This window comes from Chelonia mydas, chromosome 23, assembly GCF_015237465.2.
Source record: "Chelonia mydas isolate rCheMyd1 chromosome 23, rCheMyd1.pri.v2, whole genome shotgun sequence".
NCBI lineage: Eukaryota > Metazoa > Chordata > Testudines > Cheloniidae > Chelonia > Chelonia mydas.
The window spans coordinates 15,240,678-15,259,357 of NC_051263.2; the positions used below are offsets into that span (position 1 = coordinate 15,240,678).

Sequence of the window (18,680 nt, forward strand, 5' to 3'; positions counted from 1 at the left end):
GGTGCCCCTGGCTGGGCATCCCCATGAGTTCTTCCCTGCCCCTGGTCCTGTCTGAATTCATCTTTCTTGGACATGGGGGAGCAGCCTGGTACACCGTGAGGGCTCAGCCAGACTGAGGGGGGATATAATCGAGGTCTATAAAATCATGACTGTTTCAGATAAAGTGAATAGAGAAGTGTTATTTACCCCTTCCCATAACACAAGAACTAGTGATCAGCCAATGACATTAACAGGCATCAGGTTTAAAACAAACACAATGAAGTATTTCTTCACCCACCGCAGAGTCAACCTGTGGAACTCATTGCCAGGGGATGTTGTGGAGGCCAAAAGTATAACTGGGTTCATAAAAGACCTGGATAAGTTCCTGGAGGATCGGTCCACCAATGGCTATTAGCCTGGATGGGCAGGGTTGCAATCCCATTTCTTCTCTCACTCCAGCCTTCAGGGCCAACCAGATCTTCCTGTCTAATCTTCCAATGTTTCCCAGCTTTGTCTCACTGGTAGATTCTGTTAGCACACCGCTAGGGGCCTTTGGGCCAAAGCCAGGTATGAAGATCTCGAGTAAGATTGGTCCCAAGAGGACCTCCACTTGTAGCCAACTCCAGTCTGATAATTCACCTTCCAGCACAGCCTGCTGCCATCTCCCCATGCCCCAGTTCCTCACCCGGCTCCCAGTTCCCCATCTTCTCTCATTTAACTACAATTTCCCCATGCGGCATCGTGTCAACTGCAGCCCTGAAGTCCAAGGATATCCGATCTACTGCACTTCTCTTCTCTAAAGCATCAGTTATTGTCTCAAAGCAGGAAGTCTGGCGAGTCTGGCGCGATCCCCCTTGGGTTTACATCCCCTCTTCCGTCCACCTCCAGGAATTTGATCATTCTTGGCTTCAAATTTTGTTCTAAAGCCTTGGCTCCAACTGACATCAGACTAACAGGCCTGCAACTGACCGGATCACTTTTTCCACCTTTCTGAAACATACCTGGGCTACAACATAGCTGAGCTCCAGGCACACGGCACTGCCCCAAACAGAACAATCAGTCACCAACCCTCGCTCACGCCAATTCTTTCCGTATCATGGGGTGGAAAGTGCAGGTTTCATGCCTCTCTCGCTGGCATGTTGCCCAATAATACGATGGATTCATGAAAAAAATAACTGAGCCTGAAACGATTTCTCAGTTGAGACAGATTGCGTAAAGAAACCCAGTCCAAAGGCACGGATACTGTCTTCCCTTCCCTAGATGCCCAGCTTTAAACTGGTGAGTGAAGTCACCAAACTCAATCAGGCTGTTCAGGCTTAAAGTTCAGCACAAATCTATTATTGTTGTTATTTATTAGGTGTATTACGGTAGCACCTGGGCGCCCCAGCCGTGGCCCCATAGTGCTAGGTGCTGTACATTATTTATTAGGTGTATTACGGTAGCGCTAGGACAATGGCCCACAAGCTGTACATGAGTTGTAATAATGAAATACCTTCATCGATCAGTTGCAACAGTGATTGAAAAAGTTGTATTAATGGTTAATTATTGGTCACTAATGTATACCTTCATTGATTGGTTACGATAGGGAACAATAAAGCTATCTTAATTGTTAATTATTAGTAACTAATCAGTTTGCTATAAGTTATAATAATGGTTAATAAAGATAGAATTGATGGTAAGTAATTAGCAACTAATCAATACCTTTATTAATCAATAATAATATTGACTAATAGCAATGTATCATTTATTGTCCTTATCAGTAGCAATGTTTTGTTTATTAATTATGTTTAATATCTATATATTTATCAGTGGTTTATTATTAGCAATTCATCAGTTTGGTGACTAATCAACACCTTTACTGGTCGATTATAAAAATGATTAATAGCACTGTATTATCTATTGATCTTTGATTATTAGTGGCCAGCTCAGAGCGTCACTGTCTGGGACCCCTTGGCTGGCGCTGAGACACGGTCCCTCTGGGGTGGGGCGCGGGGGCTGTTTAACAGCACAAAGAAACACCCCAAGTATTTGGGAGAGGAAGTGACAGAGAATCCAGTTGAAAGCACAGGGGGTATTTAGGGAGGTTGAAGAGAATCCTCCCCCACACACTGTCACAGTTCAGGCAGGGCACTGCTGCCTGGCACTGCCACAGAAAGCTGGGCGCTGGGAGGTGCTGGAGCGAAGTGTCTGTGCCAAGCCCTTCTCCCGGGTCTCGGGCCTATGGCGCTGCCATCTGATCTGCACCGGGCACCGGCCCTTCGGCTGCCACCTGTGCAGCAAGAGCTTCTGGCAGCTGGCGCGCCTGGAGTGGCACCAGCGGATCCGCACCGGGGAGCGGGACCCCTGCCGCGCGGCCTGTGGGAAGACTTTCTGCCAGCCCAGTGACCCGCTGCGCCTCCCGCAGGTGCACAGCTGCCCGCTCTGCCACAAGGCCTACGCCCAGCTGTGCTGCCTGCAGAGCCACCAGCTTCCCCACACCCAGGGGCCCAAGCCGGGCCCCTGCCTGCCCCACAGACTCCCAGGGAGACCTGAGGGACGGACTCCACGAGCCCCCAAGGGGAGGTGGCCTCTGACCCCCAGAGTGACCTCTGACCCCTAGGGGAAGGCTATCTGTGGCCCCTGGTGGAGGTGGCCTCTGACCCCTAGGGCAGCGCGCCCCGGGTGGGGGGCTGGGACACAAGCTGGCAGCTGCTCTTGGGCACCCAGGCTCCTCATCCTGGGCAGGTGGAGGGTCTGGAGCTCCCCACGGTGGCCTGGGCTCCATAAGCAGCTCTTACTACTGCCCGGCTCTGGCTTCCGGCCTGGCCAGGGGGCGAGGCCACAGAGGGGGTGGGGTTCCCGCATGTGTCCCACTTTTGCATTTTGAAAAGGTTACCCCAGGTGGCCCCTGTCGGGCGGTAACACCCATTGTTTCATGTTCTCTGTGTATATAAAATCTCCCCGCTGTATTTTCCACTACATGCATCCGATGAAGTGAGCTGTAGCTGTAAATTTCTAAGGTGCCACAAGTACTCCTTTTCTTTTTGCACAGAACTTAGTGGCTTGCCTGTGTACGGACGGGGACCCGCCCCTCCCCAAACACCCCAGCCCCTCGCCAGATAAACGAGATGAGAATACAATGTCTGTGCCTGTCTTCTTCATACGATGGGGCTCAGGGGGTGGGGAATGGGGATCAGGGCCTTTCCCCTCTAGGGGATTCAGGCTCCCATCCAGCCCCAGGGCAGGGACTGGCTGGCTCAGGGGGGGCGGAGACTGGGGCATGTGGCCTTGCCCCTCTTTGCCCACAGTCAAGATGGCTTCTCTCTGTCTGTCCCTTCTGTGGTCCACCAGAGGGAGCCTCTTGGAATGTTTTACTTCCCTGCCCGCAGTAAAGATGTTGCCTCCCCTCTGCCCCCTTTTGCCCACAGTAAAGATGGTTCCTTGCCCTCCACGACCCCCCGTTGCCCACACTCAAGATGGCACCTCTCTGATTACGCCTCTCCCTGCCCACAGTCAATATGGCGCCTCTCTGACTGTGTTCCCTTCCCTGCCCACAGTCAGTATGGCTCTTCTCTGACTACACCTCTCCTTGCCCACAATCAAGATAGCGCCTCTCTGACTACAACCCTCCTTGCCCACAGACAAGATGGCGCCTCTCTGACTGTGTTCCTCTCCTTGCCCACAGACAAGATGGCGCCTCTCTGACTGTGTTCTCCTCCCTGCCCACAGTCAAGATGGCGTCTGTCCCAGTACCCACCCCTTTGCCCACAGCCAAGATGGGGGTAGGGGGCTGGGCCTCGGCAGGAAGTGGAGATGTCGGGGAGTGCGAGGGTCCCATTGGGTCCGTCTGTATCCAATCAGGGAGCTGGGGGCGGGCATTGGGGGGACGGGACGAGGAGGGGCACAGCCTACGCCCCCATCTTCCCGTGGGGCCGGCAGCCGCGACCCCCCGCCCGGGGCGGAAGTGACGAGCCCCGGCTGCCAAAATGTCGGCGCCCAGAGGGAGCTGTAAGTACTGGGGGGCGGGGACCCCCGCTGGGGGGCGCCCCCCCCACCGAGGACTGGGGGAGCCCAAAGGACCAGGAGTGGGGCTGGAGGGAGGGAAACCCCCGCCTCTGGCAGGGGTGTGGGGTCTCGTGGCTCCCAGCCCCCTGCTCTAACCACTCGCCCCCACTCCCCTGCCAGAGCTGGGGAGAGAACCCAGGAGTCCTGCCCTGCCCCCTGCTCTAACCACTCGCCCCTACTCCCCTGCCAGAGCTGGGGAGAGAACCCAGGAGTCCTGCCCTGCCCCCTGCTCTAACCACTCGCCCCCACTCCCCTGCCAGAGCTGGGGAGAGAACCCAGGAGTCCTGCCCTGCCCCCTGCTCTAACCACTTGCCCCCACTCCCCTCCCAGAGCTGGGGAGAGAACCCAGGAGTCCTGCCCTGCCCCCGGCAGTCACAGGAGGTTTCCACTGGCTGGTGGCCCGAGCGGTTATAAATAGAGCGGCAGAGCCAGGGCTTTGGAATTAATCTGCTTCCTCCACCCAGGGCGCTGAGAACCGGGCAACAGGGATCAGGAGATTAACAAGGCCGGTGGGTGTATAACGGTCTGCGGGTAATTACCAGTCCCCTGGGCCAGGCTGTCCCCACCCTTGGGCCGGATGGGAGCCGGCGCCCCCTAGAGGGGACAAGCCCCGTGCCCCATTCCCTGCTCCCTTGAGCCAGCCAGTCCTCACTCTGGGGCTGGATCAGGGCCAGCGTCCCCTAGAGGGAGTATCACTGACTCGGCTCCTGTTTGCGATTCCCAGAGGCGTCCGTGGGACCCGGCGGTGATGGAGTGCTATGGCACTGATCTGCCTGAGGGACTGGGCACCGGCTGGGCAGAGGAGCCCGGGCAGCTCCCTGGCCGGGCGCCTGGCACCATCGAGCGCATGGTGCCATGCTCGGACCCAGAGGACGGCCCCGACGGGCCAGCACCAACCCCGCTGACAGACAACGGGGCGGGCGCCCGGGTGCCCTTCCACTGCTCCGAGTGCGACAAGAGCTTCCGGTACCGCTCGGACCTGCGGCGCCACTTTGCCCGGCACACGGAGCTCAAACCCTTCCAGTGTCCGCACTGCAGCAAGAGCTTCAAGCATTCCTTCAACCTGGTCAACCACATCCGCAGCCACACCGGCGAACGCCCCTACCGCTGCACCGTCTGCCCCAAGGGCTTCCGCGACTCCACCGGCCTGCTCCACCACCAGGTGGTGCACACGGGCGAGAAACCATACTGCTGCCACGTCTGCGAGCTCCGCTTCTCCTCCCGCAGCAGTCTGGGCCGCCACCTCAAGCGCCAGCACCGCCCGCCCCCCGGAGGGGGCGCCCCTGAGCCACCCGGCACCACCCGCTGCCTGGAGCGCCTGTGCGGCCAGGGGCGGGCGGCCCCCTATGGCTGCGGGGCCTGTGGGCGTCGCTTCCGGCTGGCGCCCGAGCTGGGGAAGCACTGGCTGGCTCACACCGACATCAAGCCCTTCAAGTGCCCCGACTGCGAGCGGGACTTTAATGCCCCCTCCCTGCTGGAGCGCCACAAACTCACCCATGCCAAGGACCGGCCGCTGCTCCTGCCATGCCAAGGCTGTGCGGGCAAGGGGGTCCCGGGGCAGCAGGAGACGCAGGGGCTGGGCTGCCCGGCCTGCAAGCCCCAGGACACCCGCCCCCTGGACAGCCTGTACCAGTGCGAGTGTGGCACCTTCTTTGCCAACGCTGGCGCCCTGGCCGCCCACCTGGCGGCCCACACGGGCGAGGCCTCCTTCGCCTGCGGCATCTGTGGCATGAGCTTTGGGGCCCTGCCGCCCCTGGAGGCCCACCAACTGAGCCACGCCATGCTGCTGCCCCCGGAGGGCGCCCCCCAGCCGGTGGCGGCAGGGCCTGTGCCACCAACAGGCGGGGAGCTGGAGCGCCACCTGCTGCCGCGGCTGGAGCTGCGGGCTTTCCCCGCCCGGCCCGGCAAGAAGCTCTACAAGTGCACGGAGTGCGAGAAGTTCTTCCGCAGCCCGCGGGACCTGGACCGGCACGTGCTGGTGCACACGGGCGAGAAACCCTACCAGTGCACCGAGTGTGGCAAGTTCTTCCGGCACGAGTGCTACCTGAAACGGCACCGGCTGCTCCACAGCGGGGAGCGCCCCTTCCAGTGCAGCGTCTGCCACAAGGGTTTCATCACCTTCAGCAACCTCTCCCGCCACCTCAAACTGCACCGCGGTATTGACTAGCCGGGTGGGACCCCTGGCAGCCCCAGCCGGCCTGCGCGTCCTGCCTCCCACCTCCGGCTCTCCCTGCTGGCTTGGCCATGGGCCGGCGTGTTCTGCTCGTGTGCCCTCTTGGTGCTGGGCTCTGCACACCGGTTTGTTTTTGTAGGGTCTCTGGAATGTGTCGGTTTGTTGTTTAGAGTCACTCATGAGCGCTGGGCTGCACAGATCGGTCTGTTATTGCAGGGTCTCTCAGCACGTGCCAGTTTGTTTTTGTAGGGTCTAATTACAAATGGCAATCTATTGCTGTAGACAGGTTTCAGAGTAGCAGCCGTGTTAGTCTGTATTCGTAAAAAGAAAAGGAGTACATGTGGCACCTTAGAGACTAACCAATTTATTTGAGCATAAGCTTTTGTGAGCTACAGCTCACTTCATCGGATGCATTCAGTGGAAAATACAGTGGGGAGATTTATATCCATAGAGAACATGAAACAATGGGTGTTACCATACACACTGTAAGGAGAGTGATCACTTAAGGTGAGCTATTACCAGCAGGAGGGGGGGGAACCTTTTGTAGTGATAATCAAGGTGGGCCATTTCCAGCAGTTGACAAGAACGTCTGAGGAACAGTGGGGGGTGGAGGGGGGGAATAAACATGGGGAAATAGTTTACTTTGTGTAATGACCCATCCACGGCCAGTCTCTATTCAAGACTAAGTTAATTGTATCCAGTTTGCAAACATGGGGAAGTAAACTATTTCCCCATGTTTATTCCCCCCTTCCACTCCCCACTGCTCCTCAGAAGTTCTTGTCAACTGCTGGAAATGGCCCACCTTGATTATCACTACAAAAGATTCCCCCCCCCTCCTGCTGGTAATAGCTCACCTTAAGTGATCACTCTCATTACAGTTTTCAGAGTAACAGCCATGTTAGTCTGTATTCGCAAAAAGAAAAGGAGTACTTGTGGCTCCTTAGAGACTAACCAATTTATTTGAGCATAAGCTTTCGTGAGCTACAGCTCACTTCATCGGCTGCATACTGTGGAAAATACAGAAGATGTTTGTTTTTATACACACAAATCATGAAAAAATGGGTGTTTATCATTACAAAAGTTCTTCTCTCCCCCCACCCCACTCTCCTGCTGGTAATAGCTTATGTAAAGTGATCACTCTCCTTACAATAAGAAAAGTGATCACTCTCCTTACAATAAGAACAGCTGTAGCTCACGAAAGCTTATGCTCAAATAAATTGGTTAGTCTCTAAGGTGCCAAAAGTACTCCTTTTCTTTTTGCGAATACAGACTAACATGGCTGTTACTCTGAAACCTCTCCTTACAATGTGTATGATAATCAAGGTGGGCCATTTCCAGCACAAATCCAGGTTTCCCCCCCCTTGCACACACCCCGCCCCCCAAACAAACCCACTCTCCTGTTGGTAATAGCTTATCTAAAGTGATCACTCTCCTTACAATGTGTATGATAATCAAGGTGGGCCATTTCCAGCACAAATCCAGGGTTTAACAAGAACGTCTGAGGAAGGGGGGGAGGGGGTTAGGAAAACAAGGGGAAATAGGTTACCTTGCATAATGACTTAGCCACTTCCAGTCTCTATTCAAGCCTAAGTTAATTGTATCCAATTTGCAAATGAATTCCAATTCAGCAGTCTCTCGCTGGAGTCTGGATTTGAAGTTTTTCTGTTGTAATATCGCAACTTTCATGTCTGTAATCGCGTGACCATACAGTGTGTATGGTAACACCCATTGTTTCATGTTCTCTATGGATATAAATCTCCCCACTGTATTTTCCACTGAATGCATCCGATGAAGTGAGCTGTAGCTCACGAAAGCTTATGCTCAGATAAATTTGTTAGTCTCTAAGGTGCCACAAGTCCTCCTTTTCTTATTGCTGTAGAGTTACTCATGAGCGCAAGCCAGTTTGTTACTGCAGGATCACTCATTAGTGCTGGGTTGTACACAGTGGTTTGTTATTTTAGGGTCTCATTGTACACGCTGGTTTGTTGTTGTAGGGTCTCACTACATATGCCGGCTCGTCATTGTCCGGTCCCTCATAAGCTTGGCACTGCGCAGAGAATTGCTATTAGAGGGTGCTGGGACTGTGCGGGCCAGTCTGTTATTGCGGGGTCTTTTGAAAGTGCTCAGCCAGCTGTGCGCCCTAGGCTAGTTATCAGGGGGTTGGCTTCAGCCCTGCCCTCGCCTCCAAGGGACAGAAGACCCAGCCGTCTCTTAGACTGAATATACCTAGGGATTCTGCACTGAGACTACTGACTCCCCCGGCCTGCACTGCCTGGCATCCCCACTAGGGGTCTCTAGGCCCAGAGGGACCCTGGCACTGCCCCAGCCTGCGCCGCCCGGCATCCCCACTAGGGGTCTCTGTACATCCAGGGCCATAGTGTCTCCTGGACACTATCCCTTCCTGCATTGCTCTGCTCAGTGGTTTTGTCCCGTGTGCCCCCATCTTTCCCCTGTGACCCTCTGTCAGGGACCATCTCTCATCAGTTCACACCAGCTGGGGGTCTGGCCCCATGGACTCAATGGAGTTATGCCCCACTGACCCCAGCTGGGGGTCTGGCCCCATTGACTCAATGGAGCTACGTCCAATTTATTCCAGTTTATGAATCTATCGTCTAGGGAGAGCAGAATATTGGGGAATTTTAGGGCCGTGGCTGAAGGCTGCCCCAGAGACTAGGCTGGGCCTTTACAATACAGACTCAGACCCAGTTGGACCAGAAGGAACCTCCAGATTCTTCCCTGCACCGCAGTCCGTGCGACACTGACCCAGGCAGCCTGAGCTGCCACGCTGCCATCCAGCCTGTGTGGAGGCATCGGCTTGGATCCCACCTCTAATCCCAAATCCTGAGTGATGGCCAAGATCCCTTCACATGCATGCACATCCTGGTCCACGCTGGCGACTGGAGAACCAGCAAGCCTGTGAGCTTGGCTCTAGCCCTGCTCGTCTCTTCTAAGCCTTGAGCGCGGATGCGCTAGTAATTGAAATGGAACCAGAAGCCACTGCAGGATGTGAGGGTGTCACTCAGGCACCCCTCCCCCAACTTTCCACATGCCCTCTCACCCAGCTACATCCTCGAAAAGATGCTTCTCTCCCATTGCACGCTGGTGTGTTATTGTAGGGTCTCTCGGTTGTGTGCTCCACACCCTTCGGTTATTGTAAGGTCTCTAAGAAATTCCCAAGGTCACGCTTGTTATTATAGATTGTCTCAGGAGTGCTGGGGCTGCACACACCCCTTTGTTATTGTAGGGGCTCTCAAAAACACATGGTTACCCACACTGGTTTGCAGTTGTGAGATCTCTGCTGGACACTAGGCTGCAGCCGCTAGGGCTTGTTATTGTAAGGTCTCCTCAACACTGGGCCACACACATCAGCTTGTTATTATGGGGTCTCCCAGGAATGGAGATCTGTGGACGCTTTCCTCAGCTGCAGAAGGAACACGGCGCTGGTTTTGAGGGGAGGGGAGACAGACGCCAGAGCCAGAGGTGGGAAGAGGTGAATCTCAGATTTTGGATTGACTGGGCCTCCCCTATCCCGTGGATGAACAGGGAATCCCTGCATGTGATATCCTGCCGTGGCGCCAACTCTAGTTCCCAAGAGCCAGATCCCCGTTTTAAAGAATCTTTTTTTGGTTTAAAATAGTTTAGCGTTGTTTTATTCTCTCCCTTTGTTTGTAAAAAATCCCCCGGACTTCCCCGCTGAGAAGCTCGACGCTGAAAAACCAGGAAATAAAAAAACCTCTTTCCCCCTCCTGACAAAGTCCTGGCTTTTATTTCTTCCGGACGCCAAAAACTGGGTGGGAGGGTGTGGGGGACACGTACAGGCCCCGAGATTGGGCAGGACTCCCTGGGGCGTCTGCTCCTTGTTCTTCGGGTCAGCAAATCCAGTCAGCTCACCCCTTGTCAGATCACACCCTTCAGAAACTGATCAAAACCCATCTTCAAACCAGAGAGGCTGTTTGCCCCCTGCTTCTCCCATGGGAAGGCTGCTCCAGAACCTCACTCAGTTCCTGGTTAAAAACTGTCTTTGAAATTTACCCACAGCCCATTTGCTTTGGGTCTATGCTGTCCTGCAGCTTCGCATGCTCTTCTCCCTGCCCGGTGGCGAAGTCCAGCAGTTTAGGCTAAACACGCCGAGCTCTTTCAGTCTCTGCTGCTAAGATCAGCTCTCCTGTCGCCCGATCAGCTTGTGGGTTTTCCGAACAAACCCAACTTCAGTTGGAACAGCAGCTCCTCAGCTGAAATCGCAGCGGTTAGATACAACATTTGATATACGGGTTTTTTTACCCTTGATTATGATCGAGTTGTGGGTCCACCAGCCATCTTGCTGGTTAGCTTACCGAAAAGAAGATCGAGTGGTGATTTGGTTACGGTTACTTTCTGAGAGGAAAAAATACTCGTGTAACGGGGTGGTGTGTGCCCTTTAAAGGGATCTGGGGCTCAGCCAACCCCTGTTCCATGGCATGGCTGAAGAAATTTTGATTCCTTACCCCTTTTGGACCTGAGCTGCTGGTCAAAGTTCAGGGCGTAGGGCACATTCTTGTGGAAGTAGAAATTGATGGAGTTTGCTGCCGTCTTGTTTATTTACAAAGTCCTGCTTCTCTGAACCCAGGGAGGACCACGAACAAGAGTGGTTTCTAAGCGTGCGGCCCCACGCCAACAGAGCCCACAGCACGCTCTCTAGCTTTTCCCACGTCCTGCGCCGTGCTCAAGGGCAGCTGCTTGGCTGTCTCGCTTTTCCGCCTCCAAAGCCTCTCTGTTGTCAGGGTCCGTGGCCACGTCTACGCTACAGGCTTTGGCCAACGCTCCCGGTCCAGCGGCGTACAGCCAATGGTTGAATACTGCTCGGGCGCTCGGCTGCTGGCGTCAATGCTGAGGGTGTGCACCAGGAGCCCAAGCCTAGTGCAATGCACTGTGGAGAGGTGGCACAGGGGTGCCGCACGCTACCATTTGGCTCAGTGTCTCTTGGGAACATTTTGCAGCGGGATTGACCTGCCCAGAGATCTCAACTTTCTCCGTCTCACAGTAACAATATAGGCAAGGGTCTAGGACAGGGGGAAAGGAAGCAGTGTCAAAAGGAGGCCGGGGGGGGGGGGGGGGGGGGGCTCCTGATCTCAGTCCAGAAAACCCCAAAGACACCCCATTAGGAGGGCTAGAACTGAGGGGCTAAAGAAGAGTTTTGAGCTCTGTAAAAGACCCAGTAAATGAGGATCTTGTTCTCAGTTCTCAAGCCAGGGAGGAAATTATTGCAAGAACCAGAGAGAGCTGGGGGCGTGTTTTGGGGAAGAACACATAAGTTATTGGTCTCAAAAGCCAGCTGGGTGATATTTAATGCTTTGTGCTATACAGGAGGTGTGACGGATGGTCCCTTCTTGCTTTAAACTATGAATCTCTTATCTGCCTTCATCTGTCTATACATATTCCTGTTCTGCATTTGGAAAGAAGCTGGATGACAAATTCACATGTGACCGTGCTAGGGAAATGTTTGCTATTCCCTCAGTAACTAGGATGTTAAATGACAACTAGTAAAGTCAACCCATTTGCAATTAGCAGGCCCAGACAACTTGCACCCAAGAGTGTGCAAAGAATTGGCCAAGGTGCTCTCTGAACCATTAACAAACCTGCGGAAGTCCCTAAGGACTGGGAACAAGCAAATGTTGTGCCAATGTTTGAAATGGAGTGAATGGAATGAACCGGGTACTTGTAGGCTGGTTAGCTTGATATTGATCCTGGGCAAAATCATGGGGAGGCCAATATGGGACATGGTCAGCAGAGTGACGCTAAGAGCCTAGCTCTTGGAGAGCACTTTCCAATCAGCAGATCTCAAAGCACTTAACCAAGGAGGTCAGCATTATCATCTCCATTTTACAGATGGGGAAACTGAGGCAGAGTGAGGGGGATCGTGACCTGGCCAAGGTCACCCAGCCGGCCAGTGGCAGAGCCGAGATCTGCTGAGTCCCAATCCAGCGTCTCGTCCGCTAGGCCACACTGCCTGCCCTAACTGATGTCAGCCACAGTGGGTTTAGGGAAGTCGTGAATCCAGTTCCCCGAGAAGCGGTAGCGCTGTCTACATGGGGGTTGACATGTCCCAGCCACAAGTGTTAAACGAGGTTTGGTAGCCAGAGCCCTCAGCCCTGGCCAACACCCCGTTCAAAATCCTTTTACCCTTTGATTGAAAGCACCAGGAACGAAGAAGAGACAGATTGAAATGTCAAGCGTTAAACGAGGCTTCCATCTGCACAACCTCCTTCGTTCCTTGTGGCCAGACAGAGCCTGGAGAAGGAGAAGCCGCCTCGTCTGACTGTGGTAACGGCCTTTTGCGGGGAAAGAGAAGTGAGCTCAGCTGGGCTTGCTAAAGTCCAACCCTGTTTCATCCCAGGCGGGGTTGGGGGTTCAGCTGGAACTGGTGGAGGTGTCGGCTGGATTTCTCTCTCTCTGGCCTGGTTCGGTCGGGACAGCACTCAGGATCAAGACGAAGAAGGTCTGGGGTCCCAGGAGTCCGGGGGGTTGAGTGGGGTCAGTCATAATGGTGAAGCTTGCTCCAGTTGCCAATTTTTCTTCCCCATCCCCAATTTCTTTCTATAAGGACCCCAAATGGGAGTGATGGCTGGAACAGCCCATCCCCATAGTATTTTGTCCACCAGTTAGGCCTTGTTCCTGACACACCACTGATTTCTCATCCCACACTTCCGTTTGCCAAGCATGATGTTAACACAGTCCCTGAGTTATAGCAGGTGGCCTTTTGGTTTGAACTAATTCTGTCTTTCCCTTCCCTTTCCTACCTTTCCCCATCTGCCTTCGTTAGTAGAGGTTATTGTGGCATCTAGTGAACCGTCACAGACTTTTCACAGCTGAGCTCTCAATGAGGGGAAATCTGTAGGCCCAGGTATTCCAAAATAATATAGGTTTGGTTGGTAAAGTAGCAGTGCGGACATAATACACTTAGGCAGCTGTCCGGTTTAATACTATCTGCCGCGCTGCTTAACAACCAGTGGGCGCGGTCTGAAATCAACACCAAATGGGTTAAAAACTGGTTAACTGATAGATCTCAAAGAAGACGAGCTCTGAGAGCTCGGAAGCTCGTCTCTCTCGCCAACAGAAGTTGGTCCAATGCAAGATCTGAACTCACCCACCTTCTCTCCTCAATATCCTGGGACCCAGCCAGCTTGAACAAGGCTGCAAACGCTGCCCGGGTTGGACAGGGTTCAGAAATGAGCTTCAAGAAGGATTGAAGGTCTGGGAAACCTGCCTTCGAAAGAATGACCTACAGAGCTCAATCTATTTAGATTCAAAGGTACTAAGGACCGAGGGGCTGGTCCGACTGCTGGTAGAATGAGCCTGGGTGGAATTTGATTTTTATTTTTTTTATAATTTTGGTGGAAAGCATCACTGTCTATTTTGAAGCCGTTTTTATTTTATTTTTACTGATTTCTACATGTTCACAGTTGCAGGAACTTATGGGGGCGGGTCAGGCTCTAATTACTTAATGCCAGACGACGTTGAGAGTCATCACGTTAAAACTTTAGAACCGTTAAAACACAAATGGTCAACTGCACCTGAGAAAATATACAAACCAAACAGCCTTTAAATCAAGCCGTGTATTTAGGGCCCTACCAAATTCACGGCCATGAAACACGCATCACGGACCATGCAATCTGGTCTCTGTCCTGTGAAATCTGGTCTTTTGTGTGCTTTTACCCTGTACTGTACAGATTTCATGGGGGAAACCAGTGTTTCTCAAATTGGGGGTCCTGATCCACATGGGAGTTGCAGGGGGGTCACAAGGTTATTGTAGGGGGTCGCAGGATTGCCACCCTTACTTCTGTGCTGCCTTCAGAGCTGGGCAGCTGGAGAGCAGCGGCTGGTGGCCGGAGAGCAGCGGTTGTTGGCTGGGTACCCAGCTCTGAGGCGCCCCCTGCCAGCAGCGGCGCAGAAGTAGGGGTGGTGATACCCCCCCATAAACTTTGACCTCCCCCCCCTCCTTTTTGGGTCTGGACCCCCGCAGTTCCAACACCGTGACATTTCAGATTTAAAGAGCTGTAATCATGAAATTTACGATTTTTTAAATCCTATGACCGTGACTTTGGCCAAAGTGGACGGTGAATTTGGCGGGGCCCAACGCATTTTGCCTCCTTTGCTTGGCTGTACAGTTTGATCATTATGGATGAAAAGCTTTTGTCAGCGGTTTGTGCGTGGGCGGTGACATTGACCTTTATCGGGATGGCATTTACCCAAATACTTCCAAGCCAAGGTCTGACGCAGGCTGGGAGACAGCCCCGAATGACCTCCACCTAGTTTCTCCATGAGGCGATGGGATCACAGGCTCCGTGGGGGAAGAGATTTCTGGGTGTAGGTGGCTTTCACTGAGCAGCAAAAGACAGAGTGGCCGGGTGGCGAAGGGAGATACTAGAAATAGGCTAGAAATAAGGTGCAGAATATTAACAGGGTGGAGACTGAATCACTGAACCAACCGAGCTCAGGACCGGGTGGCTTCATTGTCAATAGGATCAGGAAGCTGTTAGTAACTGAAACGTTTCTAGGGCTTAATTCACAGCGACAGATTTTGCAGTTGGATTTAAATTCCCCAGGCTGCCTTTGGAAACCAGCTACTGTTCATTAGGTGGTTTGTAGTGGCGCATAGAGGATCAAGCTGAGATTGGGACCCCGTCGCGCCAGGCGCTGCCCAGACACAAAATCACCGAGCCCAAGGGCCCTTTTTCAACACAATGTCTTCAAGCCCCCCGCCTTTCGTATTTCTCTTGCAAGTTACCAGACCCCCACTCCCCTCCCAGAGCTGGGGACAGACCCAGGTGTCCTGGCTCCCAGCCCCCCCTGCTCTACCCACTAGCCCCCACTCCCCTCCCAGAGCTGGGGATAGAACCCAGGCGTCCTGGCTCCCAGTCCCCCTGCTCTACGCACTAGCCCCCACTCCCCTCCCAGAGCTGGGGATAGAACCCAGGCGTCCTGGCTCCCAGCCCCCCTGCTCTACCCACTAGCCCCCACTCCCCTCCCAGAGCTGGGGATAGAACCCAGGCGTCCTGGCTCCCGGCCCCCCTGCTCTACGCACTAGCCCCCACTCCCCTCCCAGAGCCGGGAATAGAACCCAGGCGTCCTGGTCTCTGGCTGCTGGCTCTGCATTGGCACTAAAGGGTGCGAGCACCAGTGTGCGTTTCTGAGGGGGACGAGATTGGCTGCGACACAGACACTCATCGCCCCCCTGCGCCCGCCCCGCCCCCCCCCCCCCCCCGCACGGAGCCTGCAGCTGGCAGCAGAGGTAACACCCGGGCGAGCCCTAGCGGGGTGGGGGCCTGGCCCGGGGATGCTGCATGGGGGGGACGATGCAGGCAGCCAGTGCTGCATGGGGGGGAGGGACTGGAAGTGCAGCCCCCCCCCTCCCCGCATGGGAGGGGCAGCCGGTTTGAAGAGAGCTTGGGGTGGGGGGCAGGTTAACCCTTACAGAGGTGGGTAGGGAGTGAGCCGGGTACTAGTGACACTGACGGGGCGGGGCTAGGGGCCAGTCTGCCCCCCCCCATTCCCGATCCAGGGCGCCGCTAGGGGGCGCTGGGCTGCCAGGCGGGGGCAGGGGGACAGCGGGGGCGCTGTGCTGCGGGGAGCTGGGGGGGGTGTCAGTGCAGGGGGTCAGTAGGGGGCAGCTGCGGGGGGTGATTCAGGGGGTCAGCAGGGGGCACCGTGCTGCGGGTGTCAGTGCAGGGGGCCAGCGGGGGCGCTGTGCTGTGGGGAGCTGGGTGGGGGGGTCAGTGGGGGCACTGTGCTGTGGGGGGCAGTGTAGGGGGTCAGCGGGGGCGCTGTGCTGCGGGGAGCTGGGTGGGGGGGTCAGTGGGGGCACTGTGCTGTGGGAGTCAGTGCAGGGGGTGAGTAGAGGGCGCTGGGCTGTGGGGAGCTGGGTGGGGGGGTCAGTGGGGGCACTGTGCTGCGGGTGTCAGTGTAGGGGGTCAGCGGGGGCGCTGTGCTGTGGGGAGCTGGGTGGGGAGGTCAGCGAGGGCGCTGTGATGTGGGGGTCAGTGCAGGGGGTCAGTAGGAGGCGCTGGGCTGTGGGGAGCTGGGTGGGGGGGTCAGATGGGGGCACTGTGCTGTGGGGGTCAGTGCAGGGGGTCAGTAGGAGGCGCTGTGCTGTGGGAGTCAGTGCAGGGGGTGAGTAGGGGGCACTGTGCTGTGGGGGTCAGTGCAGGGGGTGAGTAGGGGGCACTGTGCTGTGGGGGTCAGTGCAGGGGGTCAGTAGGGGGCGCTGGGCTGTGGGGAGCTGGGTGGGGGGGTCAGATGGGGGCGCTGTGCTGCGGGGGGCAGTGCAGGGGGTCAGTAGGGGGCGCTGGGCTGTGGGGAGCTGGGCGGGGAGGTCAGCGAGGGCGCTGTGCTGTGGGGGTCAGTGCAGGGGGTCAGTAGGGGGCGCTGGGCTGTGGGGAGCTGGGTGGGGGGGTCAGATGGGGGCGCTGTGCTGCGGGGGGCAGTGCAGGGGGTCAGTAGGGGGCGCTGGGCTGCGGAGGGTGATTCGGGGGTCACCAGGGGGCACCGTGCTGTGGGGGGCAGTGCTGTGGGGTCAGTAGGGGGTGCTCCCTGGCGTCAGTGCCAGCCCCGATGCCCCAGCAGTGCCAGGTTGGGGGACATTTCCCATCATTCCCGTTCCCTGCCTGACCCACCCCCCATGTTTTCCTTCCCATCCAGGGCTCCCCACAATGGAGACTGAGCTGCCCGAGTCCTCTCCCACCCCTGACTCCCCCCAGGAGGAGCCGCCTGGCAGGCCCCCACGCCGGCTGCCCCACCAGTGCGGCTCGTGCCAGCGCCGCTTCGCCCAGGCCCACGGCCTCCGGCAGCACCGGTGCCGTCCCCGCAACCCGCCCGCCCAGAGCCCGGCCGGCGGCGAATCCCACCGGTGCCGCTCTGGCGCCAAGCATGGGCACCAGTGCCGGGTGTGCGGGAAGCAGTTCAAATTCCCCTACTACCTGGCGCGGCACGGCCTGACCCACGGCGGGCAGAGGCCGTTCCAGTGCCCGGTGTGCCGCAAGGCCTTCCGCCGCCCGGCCCACCTGGCCCGCCACCAGCGCACCCACGCCCGCCAGCGCCTCCCGGAGCCGGCCGTGCGCCCGCAGGCCGGGCCCCCGGGCGAGGCAGCCGAGGAGAAGCAGGTGCTGCTGCAGGAGGACTGGACGTTGCTCTGCCTGGCCTGCCAGGAGGCCTTCGAGACCAAGGGCGAGCTGAAGGCGCACAAGTGCTTCAAGACCCGGGGCCAGGCCGGGCCGGGCGGCGCCCAGCGGCACCAGTGCAGCGTGTGCCACAAATTCTTCGCCCGGCCCTGGTCCCTGTCGCGCCACCGCCGGGTGCACACGGGCGAGAAGCCCTTTGCCTGCCCCGACTGCGGCATGGCCTTCCGCCTCTCCTCCTACCTCAAGCAGCACAGCCGGAGCCACGGCCCCGGGGCGGGGCTGCCCTTCGCCTGCCCGCTCTGCCGCCAGCGCTTCCGCAAGGCGGGCGAGCTGGCCAGCCACCGGCGGGCGCACGGGGCAGCCGCCCCGGGGCCGGAGCAGCCCCCCAAGGGCTCCGAGTGCAGCGTCTGCGGGAAAGCCTTCAAGAGCAAGTACGACCTGGCCACCCACTTCCTGATCCACACGGGCGAGCTGCCCTACCCCTGCGGCCAGTGTGGCAAACGCTTCCGGCGCCTCTCCCACCTCAAGCAGCACCAGGTCACCCACACGGGCGCCCGGCCCTTCCAGTGCGTGCTCTGCCAGAAGGAGTTCAAGCGGCTGGCCGACCTGGCCCGCCACCGGCAGGTCCACCAGGGGGACAAGCCCCACCAGTGCGGGGTCTGCCACAAGTTCTTCTCCCGCGCCTACAGCCTCCTGCGGCACCAGCGCGGGCACCGGCCCGAGCCCCTGGCCAGCACCCTGCCCGCGGCCTTCCTCAGCAGCTCCTGCTTCGACAGCCAGGACCACTCGGCCTTCTGCCCCCCGGAGGAGGAGGAGGAGGAGGAGGAAGGGGGCGGGGCCGGCGGCTCTGGGGAGGGCTCATGACCCGCCCAAGAGGCTGGATTTGGGGGGGTCAGAGAGGGGAATTCCCTGGGGCCTGGTGGGGGGGGACCCCTGGATCAGAGTTGCAGGGAAGGGGTCCAAGGCCCCCCACCAACCTCCTGAACCAGTCCTTGAAATATACACCTGGGAGTTTGGAGGGGGGGGTGCATGGAGATATATTGGGGGGGGCGGGGGGGCAGAGGAGAGGGCTGGGGGGGTCAAAGGGAACAGATCCTGGGAGAGGGTGAGACGAGGAGGAGGGGCAGTGGAGGGGGGGGCTCGTGAATAGCGGCCCAGGGAAGGGTGAACTGAGGAGCAGTCCAGCCTGCACTGGAGGTGGAAGGACAAAGTGGGGAATGGCACCCGGGGCCCCTCCCCTCTAGGGGGCGCTGGCCCCAGGGCAGGGACACGCTGGCCTTGGGTGGGGGCGGGACAGGGCATGAGGCCCGTCCCCTCTACGGTTAGATGCT

At 57.1% G+C, this 18,680-nt stretch overlaps 2 protein-coding genes across 2 annotated transcripts; both read left to right on the forward strand.

Annotated features, from left to right (window-relative positions):
- The first annotated feature begins 3,808 nt into the window (after positions 1 to 3,808).
- On the forward strand, positions 3,809 to 6,366 carry FIZ1 (FLT3 interacting zinc finger 1). Its single transcript, XM_037888634.2, has 2 exons — positions 3,809 to 3,966; positions 4,748 to 6,366. The coding sequence occupies exon 2, from the start codon at positions 4,772 to 4,774 to the stop codon at positions 6,188 to 6,190; it is 1,419 nt and encodes a 472-aa protein (XP_037744562.1). The 5' UTR covers positions 3,809 to 3,966; positions 4,748 to 4,771; the 3' UTR covers positions 6,191 to 6,366.
- Positions 6,367 to 15,328: 8,962 nt separating this feature from the next.
- On the forward strand, positions 15,329 to 18,378 carry LOC119564911 (zinc finger protein 771). Its single transcript, XM_037888463.2, has 2 exons — positions 15,329 to 15,464; positions 16,871 to 18,378. Exon 2 carries the CDS (start codon positions 16,882 to 16,884, stop codon positions 18,211 to 18,213), a length of 1,332 nt encoding a protein of 443 aa, XP_037744391.1. The 5' UTR covers positions 15,329 to 15,464; positions 16,871 to 16,881; the 3' UTR covers positions 18,214 to 18,378.
- Positions 18,379 to 18,680: the final 302 nt, after the last annotated feature.

Bases quoted from the DNA above. Each gene is read 5' to 3' on its own strand.
- FIZ1 (XM_037888634.2), top strand. From the start codon at position 4,772: ATGGAGTGCTATGGCACTGATCTGCCTGAGGGACTGGGCACCGGCTGG.
- LOC119564911 (XM_037888463.2), top strand. From the start codon at position 16,882: ATGGAGACTGAGCTGCCCGAGTCCTCTCCCACCCCTGACTCCCCCCAG.